The sequence below is a fragment of the Sarcophilus harrisii genome, chromosome 4, assembly GCF_902635505.1.
Source record: "Sarcophilus harrisii chromosome 4, mSarHar1.11, whole genome shotgun sequence".
Classification (NCBI taxonomy): Eukaryota; Metazoa; Chordata; class Mammalia; order Dasyuromorphia; family Dasyuridae; genus Sarcophilus; species Sarcophilus harrisii.
In genome coordinates, this window is record NC_045429.1 from 452,176,603 (window position 1) to 452,194,290 (window position 17,688).

Here is a 17,688-nt window from a genome sequence, read left to right on the forward strand (position 1 = left end):
CTCTCCCCACGTAAGAGGCAGAATAGGCTGGAAAGATTTGCTGGCCAATCTCCTGACTTTAGAGATGGTGAAACTGAGGCAAGCTTAGAATTGGCTCCGCCCCCATGACCTCATTCTGGTTGCGGAGACCAGGTGGGAGGCAAGGCTCTGGCAGTCGCTATAGAGACGTCCGTTAAGTGGGCGGGGCGGGAAAGGAGAGCGCTCCCGAGGCCTATGATTAGCCGGTAGGAGTCCGGCAGGAGCCACCATTGGTTCGGGGAAGCGGTGTCTTCTGGGAATTGTAGTCTTCAGTGGTCTGCGCGCAGGCGCGCTGCTCACGGGCCATTCCAGAGGCAGCAGCTGGGAGGCAGTTGGAGGTGCTCCTAGCCAGGTATTCGCTGACCCCGCCCCCGCCCCCACTCTCGCGCCCCACCTCCCCTCCCGCAGCTGTAACGGTGCGGGCGGCGCAAACCGAGCTTGCGGAGCTGCGGGCATGGCGGAAAAGAAGTCGGCCCCTCAGGCGCCCCCTCCTATCGTGCTCATCCCCAAGGCCGTCGCCCGCCCCACGCTGGTCTTCAGTCCCGAAGTCCCCCCGCGGCCGCCCACCTTCAGCCCCGAGCCCTCTACGCGGCCCTTCGGCTTCTGCCCCGAAAGCCGGCCCCTCTACCCCGCCATGACCTCCTGCCTGCCCCGGCCGCAGGCCACCCTCTATCTCCGGGCCGAGCTTCCCGCCGAGCCCCACGCCATCCCCTACCTCCCCGGGCCCCACACCTGGCCCTCCCTGGTCCTGGCCGACAGCCCGCCGCAGGCCCCCATCGTCATCCCCGGGGAGCCCCCGCCGCAGCCGCCCGTCGTCGTGCCCCCCGACGACCCCCCCAAGCACCCCGCGGTGGTCCACCCGGACCCCGTAAAGAAGCCCACCATCTTCTGGATGGAGGAGCCCGCTCCCAACCTCCCCTCCATCATGGGCGTCCCGACCCGCCCCAAGCAGCCCCTGCGTCTGCCCACCCCGGGGAGGCGCAGCAGGTCGGAGCCCCGAAGTTCGAAGCCCCTTCTCCTAATGCGGGACGCTGCTGCTCCGGCTCCCGACAGCTCGGGAACCCCTCCTTCTCCCGCTCCCGACAGCTCTACGGCCCTTCTTTCACCCGCCCCCGACAGCTCAGGGACCCCTCCTTCTCCCGCCCCCGACAGCTCGGGGACCCTTCCTGCCCCCACCCCCGACAGCTCTGCAACCCCTCCTTCCCCCGCCCCAGACAGCTCAGGGACCCTCCTTTCCCTCGCCCCCGACAGCTCAGCGATACCTCCTTCCCCCTCACCTGCCAACTCGGTGATCCGCCTTTCTCCCGCCCCCGACAGCTCTGCGCCCCTTCCTTCCCCGGTCCCCGACAGCTCTGCGCCCCTTCCTTCAGCCCCAGACAGCTCTGTCGCAACTCCTTCCCTGGCTCCCCACAGCTCCGCCACCCCTCCTTCCGTCCCCGACAGCTCTGTGACCCCTCCTTCCCTGGCCCCCGACAGCTCTGCGAGCCCGCCTTCCATCCCCGACAGCTCGGGGACCCTTCTTTCCCCAGCCCCGGACAGCTCGATGGCCCCACCTTTCCCCGCCCCCGACAGCTCGGTGAACCCTTTTTTCCCTGCCCCCGACAGCTCGGTGACCCCTCCTTCCGCCCCCGACAGCTCGGGGACCCCTTACAGTTCTGGGTCCCCCCCCAGCCGAGGCTCCAGCATTGCCTCCAGGGGCCACTTGGGGACTCCTGCTGCTCCCCACCTGGTGCTCACTCCCGGGAGTCGCTCGGAAACCCCTCCCAGTTTCCGCGCAGTGCTCACCTCCGGGAGTCACTGGGTAAACCATTCTAGTCCCCACCCCGTGCTCACCTCCGGGAGTCACTCGGGGAGTCCTCCTAGTCCCCGGGCTGTGCTCATATTCAGGAGTCACTCGGGGAGTCGTCCTAGTCCCCGGGCCGTGCTCACCTCCGGGAGTCGCAAGGGGAGTCCTCCTAGTCCCCGCGCCGTGCTCACCTCCAGGAGGCCCTCGGGGAGCCCTCCGAGTCACGCGGGGAGTCCTCCTAGTCCCCGAGCTGTGCTCAGACCTGGGAATGTGAGGACCCCTCCTGGTTCTCAAGCCGGGCTCCCCTCTGAGAATTATTTGTCGACATCTGTCTCGGGGACTCCTCCTAGCCTGCGCGCGCTCATGGCTTCTAGAGGCGGTCTGGAGCCCCCTCCTCACCCCAAAAGACTCAGCATCTCAGGGGGACCCGCGAAGCCCCCTTCTCATCCGGGGGGCCTTAGCATCTTTAGGAAGCGTCTGGAAGCCCCTGCTCCCCCGCAAACCCTCAGCGTCTCTGGGAGTCGTCCAGAGCCCCTTCCTCGGGCCAAAGCCCCCACTTTAAAATCCCTCCTCAAGCGCCCCAACAAGGTGACGGAGGCTTTGGCGGCTGAGGCCGCCCGGCCCTACTGGATCACTGTCCTGAAGAACCACAGGGACCCTGGCCCCAAGACGGAGCCTTTGGTTTACCCCTCCCTCCTCAAGGCTGATCCTCCTCCTCCTCTGCCCTTCATCATAGTGTCTGAGCCCCAACAAACTCCACCCCCTTTCTTCAAGAGTGAGCCTCAGATGCCCGTTCCCTCTAACGTCAGTTCTGAGGGTCTTCCTTGCCCCCCCATCTTCTATATTGAGCCTTCAGTTCGCGTCCCCCCCATCATCAGGTTCGAGTCCCCCATCCTCAGACCTGAGACTCCTCCCGACTCCTCCAGTTCAGAGCCTCTTCCCGACTCCTCCAATAGCTCTGAGCCTACTCCTGACTCCTCTAGTTCTGAGCCTACTCTCGACTCCATCAGCAGGGCTGAGCCTCCTCCAGACTCCATCATCACCAGGGATGAGCCTCCTCCCGACTTCTCCATTGGCTCTGAGCCGCCTCCTGACTCCATCACCAGGGCTGAGCCGCCTCCTGACTCCATCTCTAAGCTGGATTCTTCCATCACCTCTGAGCCTACTTCTGACAACCCCATGAGCTCTGAGCCGCCTCCTGACTCCATCCCCAAGGCTGAGCCTCCTCCCGACTCCTCCATCCCCTCTGAGCTTTCTCCTGACTCCCCCATCACCTCTGAACCTCCTCCCGACTCCCCCATCACCTCTGAACCTCCTCCCGATGCCATCACCTCTGAGCCTCCTCCCGATTCTCCCATCATCAGCTCTGAACCCGATTCTTCCATCAATTCTAAGCCTACTTCTGACTCCAATGCTGAGCCTCCTCCCAACTCCGCCATCATCAGCTCTGAGCCCCCTCCTGACTCTCCCATCATCAGCTCTGAGCTTCCTCCTGACTCCATTTCCAAGACTAAACTTTCTCTTGATCCTTTTATCAACAGCTTTGAGCCCTCTTCAAGCCATTAGTTTTGAACCCCTTATTCCTCTCCCCTCATCTCTGAACCCTCTCTTCACCCCACTCTCCCATCAACAGCTCTCAGCTCCCTTCTTACCCCAATCAGGATCTCCTCTCCGGTTCCTCCATCAGCTACATTAGCTTTGAGCTAATTTATCCTCCCTCTCTTCTATTGCCTCTGATCCCCCTCCCTATACCACACTTATTATACCTCTGGGCCCCCTTTTCTCCTCCCTTCCATCATTAGCTCTGAACCCCCTATTCCTTTACAACCATCATTGATCCTGAGCCCCCTCCTCACCCCTCCATAAGTTCTCAGCCTCTTTTCCATTCCTTATTATCAGATCTTAACCCCTTAATTAGTTTTGAGCCCCTTTTCAGAACTTTACTTTTTCCTGTACTAAGCACTGAGCCTGAAAGACCCTAGTCCTCCCTGTTCTAGGCCTCGTCTTCTCTAACTCTGAGCCCCCTTTTTCTCACTATCTTTATTCCCCTCAGCTTTGAGCCAGTCCTCAGGACCCCTGAGACCCCTTTAGCTCTGAGCCCTCTTTTCATCTTCTTCTCCCAGCTCCAAATAGACATTTTCTAGCCTCCTTAAACACAAATTGCCCCTACCCTAGCTCTGAGCTTCATGTCCCCCCCTTGCTCAGATTAGCCTTTCCAGCTCCAATTCCCATTCTTCCCTTTCAACATTGCCCCATTTTCCAAGTCTCTCTTGCTCCTATCCTTGCATGGCCCTGTTCCCCCTTGGCAGAGACACAGAAGGTCAGTGTTACTTTGTGAAAGTCTAGAGAATACTTTAGGAGTTCATAAATAAGCTTAATGTTGTTTATAACTTTCAATATGATCGCTACTATTTTGTATTTTATGCATTAAAAACCAGAAAGGATCCCTAGGTTTCCCCAGACTACCCCGTTGGTCCAGGATACAAAAAACACTAACCCCTCCCTCCCAACCTCAAGGAGACCTTTTCTGGAAACAAAGCGTATCTGCTTCTGCCTTGCCTCAGAAACAAAAGACATGGACCAAAGGAAGACCCAAAGTTGAGCATGTCAGTAAGCTCATGGTTAAGTCATTAGAAAGAGATTGAAGAGGGTAGAGAGAGCATGGTGGTGGAAACAAAAGTCCTCCATCTAGAATTACCCCTGTCCCCACTGTCCATATCTACACACACAGAACTATAGACCCATTTTGAAGCTCTGTGCTCATCTGTCACCCAGTACCCTTGGGAATTCAAAATGGATGCAGTTTCTTCAGCAAAGGAAAAATATTTGCCAGAAATCACCATTATTTCAGTTACTTCCAATCTCTGGCATAGAAACAATTATTTTCATATCTTTTCTTCAAAGAAGAAGATTCAGCTTGAAGTTGAGCAAATGAGTGTATTATTTGAAGTTTTCATTCTTGGTTTAGCTCGGGTCTTGGCCCCTGCCTCCAGTGTTGGACAGATTCGATTCTTCATCTGTTTAGTTTTTCCAGTCTGAGGAAGGAAAGAGAATGAGGAGAAAGGCAGTTTTGCTGGTAGTTTTGGGGACAGCTGTATTTCTATTGGAGTTCCTGTTTGACTTCGAATGAAACTCGCCTCTCATAGGCTCGGGTCTTGACAATCTCTGAAGGGCTCGGGGTTCCGTGGCTTGGGCTGCTGGACACCTCAATCTTGACTGTTATATACCTTCGAATGTACAGGTGTTGAGCTGCAGTCAACAAGACTCGCTTCCTGGTGCTGACATGCATTCAGCTCCCCAAGTGAAGATCCCAGCTAGAGAGATGGTGTCGCTTAATAAGGTAATGGCTGCTCCTGAGCTTTGGCCAGGAGAGGAGAAAGTGGGCATCTGGGGTGAGAGGCGACCTGGGAGGATGGGAAGAGTGGGTCAAAGGTGCTGGCTTCTGATGTCTCCAGGATGTTCCCTTATGTATTTGTATTTTAAAATAATAGTTCACATTTATAGAGTGCTTACCATGTGCCAAGCCCTGTGCTAAGTATTTTATAGATATTATCACATTTGTTCAAAACGATTCCGAGAGGTGAGTGCTATGAGCCTCATTTTATAGATGAGGAAACTGAGGCAGACTAAGGTGAAGTGACTTGCTTAGGGTACCACAACTAGGAAGAGTCTGAGGTTGAATTTGAACTCATCTCCCTGACTTGAGTCCCAGTGTTCTCTACACTGTGCCATAATCATTATTACTTAGCACTTTTATGTGTTTTACCTTATTTACTATTGGCTAGACAATTGATTATGTGGAGGATGAGAAGACATGGAAGATTTCAGGGATGTGGGGTCCTGGATTGGAAGGGACTTTGGAGAGCATGTCATCTGGCTGTGCAAATATTTTATAGATGAGGAAACAGACCCAGAGAGTAGTCACAAAAATAGGATTTAAAGTAGGATTTAAACCCGACTCTTCTGCCTCCAAGCCCTTTGTCTCTTTTCTGCTGACTTTGAGCTTGCGGGACGGGAGATTGAGGAAATGGCCGTGGAGTGGGTCCACATTTGGACTGCTCACTTTCACCCTTGGTCTTTGTGCCCTTTGGGCAGTGTGGCCCAGGGGATGTGGCTAGGGTTCCAGCTCCAGGTCTGCCATTTTTACCTCCATGACCATGGGCATACCCTCTCTGGGCCACAGTTTCCTCATTTGTAAATTATACACACACACACACACACACACACACACACACACACACACACATATATATATATATATATATATATAATGTATATATGGTATTTATGCTAAATGAATTTTGCGGTCTCTTCCAACTCTAAATCTTGAGATCCATCTGACTCCAGGTCCTTGTTACTGTGCTCCACACCCTACCCACTTTGTTTTCCTATGTCTTTGGCTCCATCTTCTCCATGCATTCTCTGCCACCACCATCATCACTATCAACTCTGATTATGGTGTGCACATTCATGACAGTTTGTCTAGTTTCTCCATTCTAACCTCTTTATTCTCAGTCACACTTAGACCTCAATACCCCAAACTACTCACTTTTAAAACTCTGAAATCAGAAATGGCCTTTTCTGACCACAATCTTTTGCCGTCCACCCCTCCCCATTCTAATGCCCTCTAAATTTGTTCTCTCATCATGACCTTGACCCTCCAGCTAATCCTCTCTTCCCCCAGTCTCCCTGGATAGGACATAAATCCTGTCCAAAGTAAGAAATAGATAAATGGTTATTTTCTGTTTGTCCCTTATGAAGAATGGGCATCTCCCTGGAAGGATGAGGAATGGAGAGGGAGAGACTCCTGAAAAAGGAAAAGAATTAAGAATTTTTAAAAATTAAACAGAATTTTTGTTGACTTGAGGCTGTAGGCAAGTCATTTATTTAACTTCTCAGTACCCCAGGTGATTTCCTGGGTTCTTGATCTGGCATTCAAGATAATTAATTTCCATTGTAATCTCAAGTGTTTTATTTTATATAATAGTTTCATTCTAAGGAGTTCCCAAAGAGTTCCTGGTCACACAAGGGACAAGTCCCTGATCAGGATGATGGATTACTCTGGTGACAGGGACTCGGGAAGGTCATCCTCTGGAGGGACTTCCCAGCTTTCCCATCCTTTGACTCTGTATTTGGGTGATTCTGTGAACCTGAGCATGAAAGCCAGCCTGTCCTGCCTGGGAGCCCCGAGGCTGGTTCCTGGCTCCTAGAGCTCATCAAGAGCCAGGCTGGGCTCCCCTGTGTCTTTGTGAGCTTCTGATTCTTAGTGCAATGATCCTGGACTGAACACAGATGATGTTGATGTTTCAGAAGTCCGTGACATTCAAGGATGTTGCTGTGGATTTCACCGAGGAGGAATGGAGACGCCTGAACCCTGCTCAGAGGCAGCTGTACAGGGATGTGATGCTGGAGAACTACAGAAACCTAATTTTTCTAGGTAAGCTCTCGTGACTCGGTCCTTCTTTTCCGATTTCTCTGCTTGCTATGTTATAAAACACTGGGGTGCTGAGCTGTGGATTAGTATGTAAGGGGAAGGGGGCTGATATCTCTTTCTTTTAGGCAATAGGGGATTCTTCTCTTTGTTCCCTGCTGAAGAGTTTAATAAAATTAGTGATGGATAAATTCATTAAGTGGTTCTTGAAGCTGAGCCTTCTCTGTCATTTGCAAATGTCCTGAGGTTGTGGATTCTTCCTTAGTTCCCAGTATTTCTGTGAGAAGATTCCATCCTTTTAACCAGGAAAGGGACAAGTGAGCCTTCCCAGCTTTGATCCTATTTGTGATTTATCCCCCTATAGTTTCTGGAAACACAATAATGAACAAACACCACTAGGTTTTTTTCTACTACTCTTCCTAACATGGCCTTTTTTCCTTAATGAAAAGTCTAGGATTGAATTCTGAGATATCTTTAATTCCATCATGAACAAACATCTATTTCTTTCTCCACAAGTAGGGTTTTCAGTTTTCAAACCTGTTGTGATCTCTCATTTAGAGGGAGGGGAAGAGCCATGGACAGTGGAGAGAGAAATCTCAGGAAGCACCTGTGCAGGTAAAGCAGTAAAATTTAGGCAGTTTTGAGTAATTGCAAATAAACACTTAAATGACCAGCTGGGAAATGGGAGTCTCCTAAAAGTTTCCTCAACTAGATGATTGCAGTTTGTATGATAACCTAGCTCATAGGAAGAGGTACCTCTTTTCTTTACATGGAACCTTTCCACCTTTGCTTTGGAACAATGATTGTGGAATTCTTTAGTAGCTCCCTTACAGGCTGCTTCTCCTGTTCCCAGTGCTTACAGTGACTCTTTTTTTATTTAAAAAATATTACTTCTGCTGCTCCTCCTATGTGTTATCTAATTTCTCATCATTTTACTACTGTATTTCCTGCAGCTATTGAGATGATCATATGGTTTTTGTTAATTTGGTTATTGCTATAGTCAGTTATGTTAATAATTTTCCTAATATTGAACCAGCTCTGAATTCCTAATATAAATCCTACTTGGTCGTGGTGTATTATTCTGGGGATGGTTTTCTGTAATCCTTTTGCCAATGTTTTATTTAATATTTTTGCATCAATGTTCATTAGGGAGATTGGTCTATAATTTTCTTTTTCTATTTTTGTCCTACCTGGTTTAGGTATCAGTACCATGACTGTCATAAAAAGACTTTGTATTCTTTTTCAATCCCTATTTTTTTCAAATTTATTACCATATTTTCAAACACTTTGCCTATATCCAGGTTCCACTTTTTCAAATGAGATAATTGTAAAGTGCTTAGCATAGTTCCTGGAACACAGTTGGTGCTTAATAAATATTTTTCCCTTCTTTAGCTCCTGTTCTCAAAGTCCTCCAGATTGGCTTCTGCCCCAGAACAACTCTTTAAACTATTCTTGAAGGTCATGATCGCCTTCCAACAAAATCAAAGGTCTTTTCTCCAGAGGATTCTTATCTCAATCTTAATGTGGTCTTCAGCATCTCTGCTTCATTTTCTGGTGTTGTGATTTCTGTGTTGTGATCTGACTTTTAAAAAATTTATTGTTGTTGATTTTTGTTGATTTTGTATTGCCTAATTTCTCTTCCTTCTGCTTTTGCACTCCCAGACAGCTAGCTCTTATACTTTAAAAAAAAACCCAAGGAGTAAAACTGACTAGTATTTGATGACCTAAAAGACAAAGCATCACCCAGGTCAGTGTAAGTCTGGACCTGGAAGGTAAATGATTAGTCAGGAGTAGATATTTGGCTTTGGAAGTCATCAGCACAGAAAAGCAAGAAAATGGTATAAATGCTGAGTTTCTGAAAAAGTAGCGAGCACAAGACAAGAGCTTTCAGGGGCTCACTGAAACAGAAATCATGCCGTTTAGGTAGTAAAATGATAGTAGGTAAAACTCCTGACTCCTTAAAGTATAGATTAAATTACTAAATTTCTCCATAAATCTACTTTTTTTGAGAACTGAGACATTTGTCCATTTCCAATCTAGCAATTCCCTCCCCCTTGATTTGTTAAGAGATTACCAGCAGTGGTTCCTCAGTCACATCCTGGGGTGGTTCTTTCATTCCCTGTGATAGTATTTGCTTAGACCTGATTACTTAACCTAATTTACAAAGATTACATATTCCTTATTTCTTCCTCCTCATAAATTTGGAGCTTAAGTTGATGTTTTAGAGGCAGTGCCATGTAATCACTAGACTAGGAGTGCAAAAGGACTCAATATCTAGCTTTTCTTTGTCAAGGATATAATCTTGGTCAAATCATTCCTTTTTTAAAGACCTTACTCATAAAATGTAATAATTAACAGCTTACCTTCATTTATTACTGAATTGTGAGGAGAAAAATGAAGCAGCATAACTCTACAAAACTGAATTTGAAGCACTGTGCAGCTGTAGAATTTTATTGTTTTTCTACTCTTTTCCACTTTGAAGAGGACGGTCCTTGATGGAGACTACAAAATTTTTCTTTCAGGACAATAAACAGTATACTTTATTTCATTATTTTTTTCTTCCAGATTGGGAGACTAATCCTGAAACCAAGGAGTTGACTCCAAAACTAGACATGTCTGTGGAAGAGTTGTCCCTGCAAAGCTTCACAAAGATTAGTCCCCATGACCACAGGTTGGGAGATACCTGGGAATATGGTGTCAAGTTTGAGGGACAGCAGGACAAGCTAGAGAAAGATTCCGTACAAGTAACAGTCACCCAAAGAAAAGTTCCTAATAAACTGAGGAGCCACGAATGTAACAAATTTGGAAGAAGCTTTAATTTTGGGTCAGTCCTTGTTCCACCCCAGAAAATTCCTATGAAAAAGAGTTTGCGTAAATATACTCCATATGGAAGAAGCCTCAAACAGTATTCCAGCTTGATGAAATGTAGTAGAATCTCCTCTGAAACTTGTAAGGGTAATGAGTCAAGCAAAGTCTTCTGTTACTATTCAGACTTTCATCAAAATCATACAGTACAGATGGGGAAAAAAGCTTATAAATATGAAAGTGAAAAGGCATTTAGCCAGAATATACACATCACTCAGAATCAGAGAATTAGTCCTGGACAAAAGTCTTATACATGTTATGAACCTGCTCAGGTCTTTGCCCACAACGCATCCTTCACTACACATCTGAAAGTCCATATTGGAGAGAAACCTTATAAATGTAATGACTGTGGGAAAATCTTTGGCTACATTTCATCCCTTATTAATCATCGGAGAATACATACTGAAGAGAAGCCCTATGCGTGTAATTCCTGCGGAAAGTCTTTCAGAGATAGGTCATACCTTACTCAACACCAGAGAATTCACACTGGAGAGAAACCCTATAAGTGTGATGAATGTGGAAAAGTATTTATACGAGGTACACATCTTACTCGACACCAGAGAATCCACACTGGAGAGAAACCCTATCATTGTAATGAATGTGGAAAAGCCTTCAATCAGAGCACACACCTTATTCAGCACCAGAGAATTCATACTGGGGAGAAACCCTATAAATGTAACATATGTGGAAAAGCCTTCAGCCAGAGCGCTTACGTTGTTCAGCATCAGAGACGTCACACGGGAGAGTACCCCCATAAATGTGACGAATGTGGGAAAGCTTTTAGCCAAAGATCATCTCTCATTGAGCATCAGAGAATCCATACTGGAGAGAAACCCTGTGTGTGCAACGAATGTGGCAGAGCATTTAGGAGTTACCCATCTCTTACTAAACATCAGAGAATTCATACCGGAGAGAAGCCCTATTTGTGTAATGAATGTGGGAAAGCCTTTAGCCGAAGTGCTTACCTTACTCAACATCAAAGAATTCATACTGGAGAGAAGCCCTTTAATTGTATTGAATGTGGGAAAAGCTTCATCCGGAGTGCACACCTTATTGAACACAAAAGAATTCACACTGGAGAGAAACCCTATGAATGCAGTGTATGTGGAAAAGCCTTCAGCAATCGCTCATCTGTCACTAAACATCAAAAAATTCACACTCAAGGAAAACACTATGAATGCTGTGAGTGTGGAAACACTTTTATTAAGAAATCATTACTTATTCAACATCGAAAACTCCACCTTGGAAAGTAATTGTAAATACAGACTATGGGAAAGTTTCAGCCACAGCAACCATTAACTATGTATATTCATGAGAGAATTCACACTGTCAGAAATCTCCATTGATGAAATGAATATTGGATAGGCTTCCGATGCAGATAATCATTTGAAAATTCAAGACTAAAGAATAATCGTGGGATTCTAAAGATTTATGATCTTGTTGATGTGGGTACTTTTCCTGATGTAGATGTTAATATTGCCCTACTTTAATACAGTTTATATGATAGAAAGAACCTCGTTTATATAGTCAGGATTTTGCTCAGTCATTTTTTGTCACGTCTGCTACTTCATGACCCCACTTGGGTTTTCTGGGAAAAAAGAATATGTGGGTTCAAATCACAGTTCTTCTATTTTCTGTTTTCATGACCTTCAGCAATCCCTTCCCCCCTCTGAGCCTCAGTTTCCTCACATGATGGGGGTGGACTAGATGAACTCTTAAGGTTTCTTGAAGATCTAAATTCTGTGATCCTATGAATTGTCATGGTCAAAAACCAAATCATTACCTGCTGTCGAGCTTCTGGTGATGAACCTGCTTATGCTTAAGTAGGCTGGTCCTTGGATTGCAAACCCATCTTGGATCACATGATTGTCCCCTACTCAAAGGAATTCCAACTTAATCAGAGCTGCCAAAGCTTGTGTTCCTCTGATATGTCTATCCAGGGTCACCTCCACATCGCGCTGAGTCGCCAGAGTAGGATGTACGTGTTACCATCCTGATGTATTGGGGGAGGATTGGTGGAAGTGCAATGGTAATAATACTCTGGGAGAAATTTCACCTCAGTTGTTTGTTTTTTACTTGTAAAAATGTTTTGAGCGGTTGTCAGGTCTCCCTTATAATCCCTGTGGCTTCTGTGTCATGTCTCCACATGTAATGCTACTCTTATTTCAGGCTTGTGTCGCCACTTGCTTGGACTATTATAATGACTGTCTTAGCTGGTCTTCCAGCTTCCAGAGTCTTCCCTCTCCCTTCTGTTGCCAAAAACTTATTTTCCCATGGCTTAGAACTGAAGCTTAAGAAGCTTCGTGTCTCCTTATTGCCCCTGAGATCAAATACAGATTTACCCTGATATTTGTCGTCCTCGATATGGCTCTAACCTACTTTTCCCGCTTTACACCAGTGTTCATTCTACTTTTTATTTCTTCCCTTTACACACCATAGGGACACATAACACTTTCTAAACCTTAATTTCTTTTTCCTGACACTCAATACTGACTGTCTCCTAAACCTGGAATATACTGTTTTTCCAGCTTCTTTAAAATTAGCTCAGGGGCAGCCACTCTGGAAAACTTCCTTGGATCTTTTCAACTGAAAAGCCCTTCTTCCTTCCTTCCTTCCTTCTTCCTTCTTTAAAGTTCTCTAGAGCCCAGATGGGGTCTTCCAATTGAATGTAGGGATCACAAAGTGATGATTTATTATCAGTAAATGTTTGATTTGTATACATGTTTGATGTACCTGTATATCTGGGGTCGTGGAAAATGTCTTGGGTGAAAAGGGGTCACGAATGGAAAAAGTCCTGCTCTAGAGTACTTTATCCTTGACTATAAATATCTCATTCTACCCAATCTCTAGCAGAATGCAAGCTTTGAGTATAAGAACTTTCGGGTTTTTTCCCCCTTTAACTTTTGGGTTTTTCCCCCTTTACTCTCTAGCATCTCAGTGCCTTACACAGTGCCTTGCACATAGTAGGTGCTTAATAAAATTTAGTTGAGTTAACTCAGATATTTTTAAAATGGCCTTACCCCATTTTGCTTCCCTTTTCTTAAATTATTATAATTTTATCATTGAAGTACTTTTAACTTGAACCATCTAGGAAAAAGTATGGTCTTTGGAAGGAAATGTCGGAGCAGAGTGAAGGCCAGGGGTCTGCACCTTGGTGACTGGAAGGGGTAGAGTTTAGGATTGAGCATCTGGGGTAAGGGTTAGCTAGTGCCTCTCAGTACATCCCATGGTGCAACCTTTACCTGTGAGAGTGACCCTCGTCAAAGCCCTTGAATTCCTACTTGAGGTGGAAGGGATCTTGGATTACAAGCCCACTCCTCCACGACTGACAGATGTGAGACAAGGGTCTGGGTCTCTTAGCGATGGCTGATGATGCTTTAAGGTTTCCCACTCTCACCAGCGCGCTCCCTCACACTTGGGAAGTAGAGTTCTCTATTTGGGTCCATTTACAGAGGAGGAAGCTGAGACATGAGAAGGGGAGGGACTTCTGTTGGGTGACGCAGCTGCAACTGGAACAACTGAACAACCGATGCTCCTCTCTTGCCTTCTAGTGCAGCTTCGCCTCCAGCTCCTGACTCTCGGGCCCATCATGTCCACCTGGGGCTCATTCTTCTAGGCTCTTCTTGGTGCCCACGAGTTCCCAGAGGTGAGAGTCTGTGGTTCTATCTGCCGGTCTATATCCCGGCCCACAGAAAAAGGCCCATGCTTGACACTGTTGGGAAGGAGACAGGGAAAGACCTTCCCTCCTCCTCTGGGCCTTCACTGAGCATGTAGCGGGGCAGACAATACCCCACTTCTTGTCGTGTGTTACCTGGCTGCTGGCAGAGCCCAAGAGGCACAAAACGGCGCAGGATTGTCTGAAGATGAGGTCACGGGCAGGAGGAGAACTAAGGAGTCTGGGGGGGAGGTGGGGTTTGGGTTAAGGCTTAAGGAAAAAAGGGAAGACTTGCAGTGGAAGGGAATTGTGAATAAAAGCAGGGTTCAGAGGAGGCAAGGTCCACATAGAATAAGGGGGATGGTCCCGAATGTCAGGCTCGAGGGGAAGGACTTCAATAGTGCCAGAAAACTCTGGCCAGATCACAGCTTCAGAGCTACTGGCTGGCATTGCTAGGGTTCCTACGAGGTGCCAGGGAAGGGGTGAAGCCCTGTACAATTCCTCATCTGACCCTTACCCAACCCTAGCAGGTACTATTATATTAGTATCCCCGATTTATAGATGAGGAAACTGGAGATGGCCGGGTGGGGTGACTTGCCCAGGTCACGGCTGATGAGTCTGAGGCAGGATTCCAATTCGGGTGGTCTTGACTTCAGGCTCCATTACACCCCCTAGATGGGCCTTAGTTTCCCCATTCATAGAATGGGGATAATTATAACTACTTCTCTTGTAAAGTTAGTGGAAAACATTCTCAGTGTATGTTAAGGGGCTGTAGAAATGAGTGGTTTTGTAGCTAGGAAGAGAGCGGTGGGGAGGAGCTCCTGCTTCCTTGCTCTTAGAATTCGTTAGAGAAAAGTAGATGGAGCATGATATAGTACCTTATGATTATATATATAATATATATGTATTATAATATATTCTATATACATATATATGTGATATAATGGGCACTCGCCAGCTGTGTGACCATGGGAAAATCTTACCCTTTCTGGTGCTCAGGCAGATCTGACGGCTCGTCATCTCTCATGGAGGACGTTCCCAAACTTGGCAAAATGACAGATCCTTGACATGCTGAGGATTGTTTCAGTTACAAGTATTAAGCATCTTCGGTATGCCAGGCATGGAGGGCACAAGTAGAACCAGTGACCCCCAGGCACCAGGGAGTCGCCGAGAGGGGAAACTTGAGCACAGAGAGCGTTAGGCAGGTGACGGGCAGTCGGGGAAGGATGGCTGGAGAGACGGCGAGCACCGGAGAGGAGTGAGACCATCGGGTGGCTTGTGTAAGGGGCTTCGCCCTGCCCAGCCTCCTTCCACAGTGGAGGCTGAGTCCTGGGCAGGGAGGAAGAGCGGGAGGGGGGGCCGAGGCTGGCCCAAATGCTCTGAGAGCTTCCAGGCCATGAGCCTTTGGATTGGAGCAGAAAACTCGCTTTTTCTGCTAATAAACCGATGGGAAAGTGCCAGGTCCGGCAGCCTCCTTGCCTTTGGAGGCCCATATCCGACAGCTTGCCTTTCTGTGGCCTGGACACTTCTGGTAATAAAACATTTAACAATGTTCCCACTATGGGGTGGCTAAGGACATGAGGAGGGGGATCAGGCAGCCAGGAGACACGGCCCCTGGTGGAGGCGCTGGGTTCAGACCCAAGTGCCCTGGGAGTCCTTCCTGCTGAGAGTCCCCATAGATCCTCCAGAGGGCCTCCTGGAGGAAGTGGCACTGGAGTCTTAAGGGGGAAGGAGAGCCTAGAATATCAGCGAAATGGGAACAAAGGCACCGAGGTGCTGGGGAGGTGAGGCTGGAGTAGAGTGCCTGAGAACAGATAGATGGGGGAGTGAGGGTGAGACTGGGGACCCTTGCCATCTGAAGAGCAGAGCCTTTGAAAATGGAATCCCCTGTCCCTCTGAAAATGGCATGCCCCCCGAGTTTCCAAGTTTAGGAGGGAAAAGTTGTGCACCCCTCTTTGGTTTTCAGCTCCCTCTCCCTAAGTGCTGGTCATCAGATGGCTTCTGTTGGGAAGAGCAGTGGTTAGAGCCCTGGGCCTGTTGCGGGAGTGAGACAGCCTCTGCTTGCCTCAGTTTCTTCCTCTGTAAAGAGGGTATAACAGGTCCTCCCTAACAAGGTCATAGCAAGGAATTGGTGACCTCGGCTTGCAAGGGCTCAGTGTGGCTGCCAGCCCTGAAGCAGCTCCCTCTGGTGATCTTATTTCTCCCCTTTATCTGTCTCCCCCCTTCCAATGGTTTGCCCCTGGGAGTGTGTGTCCAGTGGGCAATGGCAGCATCTGGGCCAAGGGCCCCTCAGGCTCTGCCTTTGTTAGGAGGAGAGTGGCTAAACCAAAGCCTTTGCCTTCCCCTGGGACTGACCCAGCCGGGCATTGCCCTCCAGGAAGCTCAGCTTCAGGCCTTGGGGCCCATGGGCTCTGGCCTGGTGATGGGGAGCAGGGCCTGACTTCCATGCTCCAGAGGGACCCAAGCATGGGGCGGCCCCAGGATAGGGGCCCTTCTGATCTGGGGGGGAGGAGAGAGGAATGGAACTGGTGCAGAGGAGGAGGGGTGGGTTAGTCGTGGGGAGCCCATTGGGGACGAGTCCTCAGACTGTGGGGCTGGGGTGCAGAAGGGCTTAACAATGGAGAGGGCCCTCGGGCTCCAGTTGAGATTCTGAGTTCTCTTTGTACTCCATGTTGTTCCCTTACAGGCAGGTTGCTAAAGAGCTGGTTCCCTAGGAGGGTCTGAGCACTGTGTTCTGGAGCCTGAGCAGAACATGCAGAGAAGGGACCACAGCTGGAAGGTGGGAGGAGATCTGATGGAGGATAAGGGCAAGGATAAGATGACCACCCTCTGGGAGCCCGGGAGAAGTACAGAAAGACCTTCTGAGAGGACAGAGCTGGTGACGGGTGCCCGAAGCTTGCTGTGAGCCAGGAAGAACTCTAGGAAAGGAATGGCGGGCAGGGACAGCAACCACTCACCTGCCCAGAGTGTCAAGAGGGAAGGGGCGCTATGTGGGGGAGCAAACTCCTTTTTCCATTTTGTTTTTCAGTTGACAAGTATTTTTTCTTTATCTTCCTAGCCCCTCCTACCATTTAATAGGAAAACAAAACTCTTACAACAAATACATATCAGGCAAAACAGATTTCCAGTATCCCAACAGAGTCCCAGTATCCATATTCAAAAATACTCTCATTCTGTTTGTTGAATCCATCACCTGTCAGGTAATCAGGACAGATCATCCTAATTCCTCTGGAATCACGGTCACTCATTAATCAAAGATCTTGAATCTTCCAGAATTGTTTATATTTTTATAAAACTGTTAAATTATAGGAATGGTTAGAGAATCATTATAAACCCTTGCTTTTAGCTGATACAAGGAAGTCCTCTAAGTCTCTAAGGAGATAATGGTAGCTCATTGATGGATATTCTTTCTTATGGGTTTGGCTAAGAGTTCTGTTTCCATTAACTCATGAATAAGATTGTTCTGTAGTTCATTGATGGCTATTCTTTTCTCTGGGCTTGGACGTTAGCTCTGTAGATTTCTAGTAACTTGCAAATAAAATTGTTCGTGTTATGAGACTTGTGAGCCCATGTGCTTGTAAGAAGATCTGGTGGTTACTGTTGAGATGTCATACTGATGTTCCCAAATCATCAGGAGACAGGAAGTAAGAAGAGTTTAGAGGATCCCAAAGTGTACTCAAAATCTCAAAATCAGGAAGGTTTTTCTGACAGGTTTTTGCCACATTATTTTCTTCCCAGAGTCACATGGGTACACTCCGAGTCTGGCTTGCTTCTTCCTCCTGTTTTTACTTCTTAGTCACACCAAGATAGAAATGCAGTCCATATTTCCTTCAGACCCTTCCTAAAATGTAATCCATTACTTTCCCCCTTCTCTACAATGGAGCTAATAATTTTGACAGCCAACCAAAGTGACTGATCTGTGTCTACAATCTT

General features: G+C 47.7%; 1 protein-coding gene across 10 annotated transcripts; it reads left to right on the top strand.

The window, feature by feature from the left end:
- Nucleotides 1–220: 220 nt before the first annotated feature.
- On the top strand, nt 221–17,228 carry LOC100924935 (zinc finger protein OZF-like). Of its 10 annotated transcripts, XM_031968050.1 has the most exons (6): nt 3,885–4,124; nt 4,243–4,410; nt 5,046–5,144; nt 7,115–7,241; nt 7,794–7,850; nt 9,801–13,643. In XM_031968050.1, exons 3-6 carry the CDS (start codon nt 5,088–5,090, stop codon nt 11,351–11,353), a joined length of 1,794 nt encoding a protein of 597 aa, XP_031823910.1. In that variant the 5' UTR covers nt 3,885–4,124; nt 4,243–4,410; nt 5,046–5,087; the 3' UTR covers nt 11,354–13,643. The 10 variants fall into 10 exon arrangements, with proteins under 10 accessions (XP_031823911.1, XP_031823902.1, XP_031823901.1 ...); XM_031968051.1 differs by lacking the exons at nt 3,885–4,124; nt 4,243–4,410 and adding an exon at nt 221–370 and having other exon boundaries at nt 9,801–13,644; XM_031968048.1 differs by adding an exon at nt 16,442–17,228 and having other exon boundaries at nt 3,371–5,144; nt 9,801–11,545.
- The last annotated feature ends 460 nt before the right edge of the window (nt 17,229–17,688 follow it).

Coding starts and splice junctions, on each gene's coding strand:
- LOC100924935 (XM_031968041.1), top strand. CDS start 473: ATGGCGGAAAAGAAGTCGGCCCCTCAGGCGCCCCCTCCTATCGTGCTC.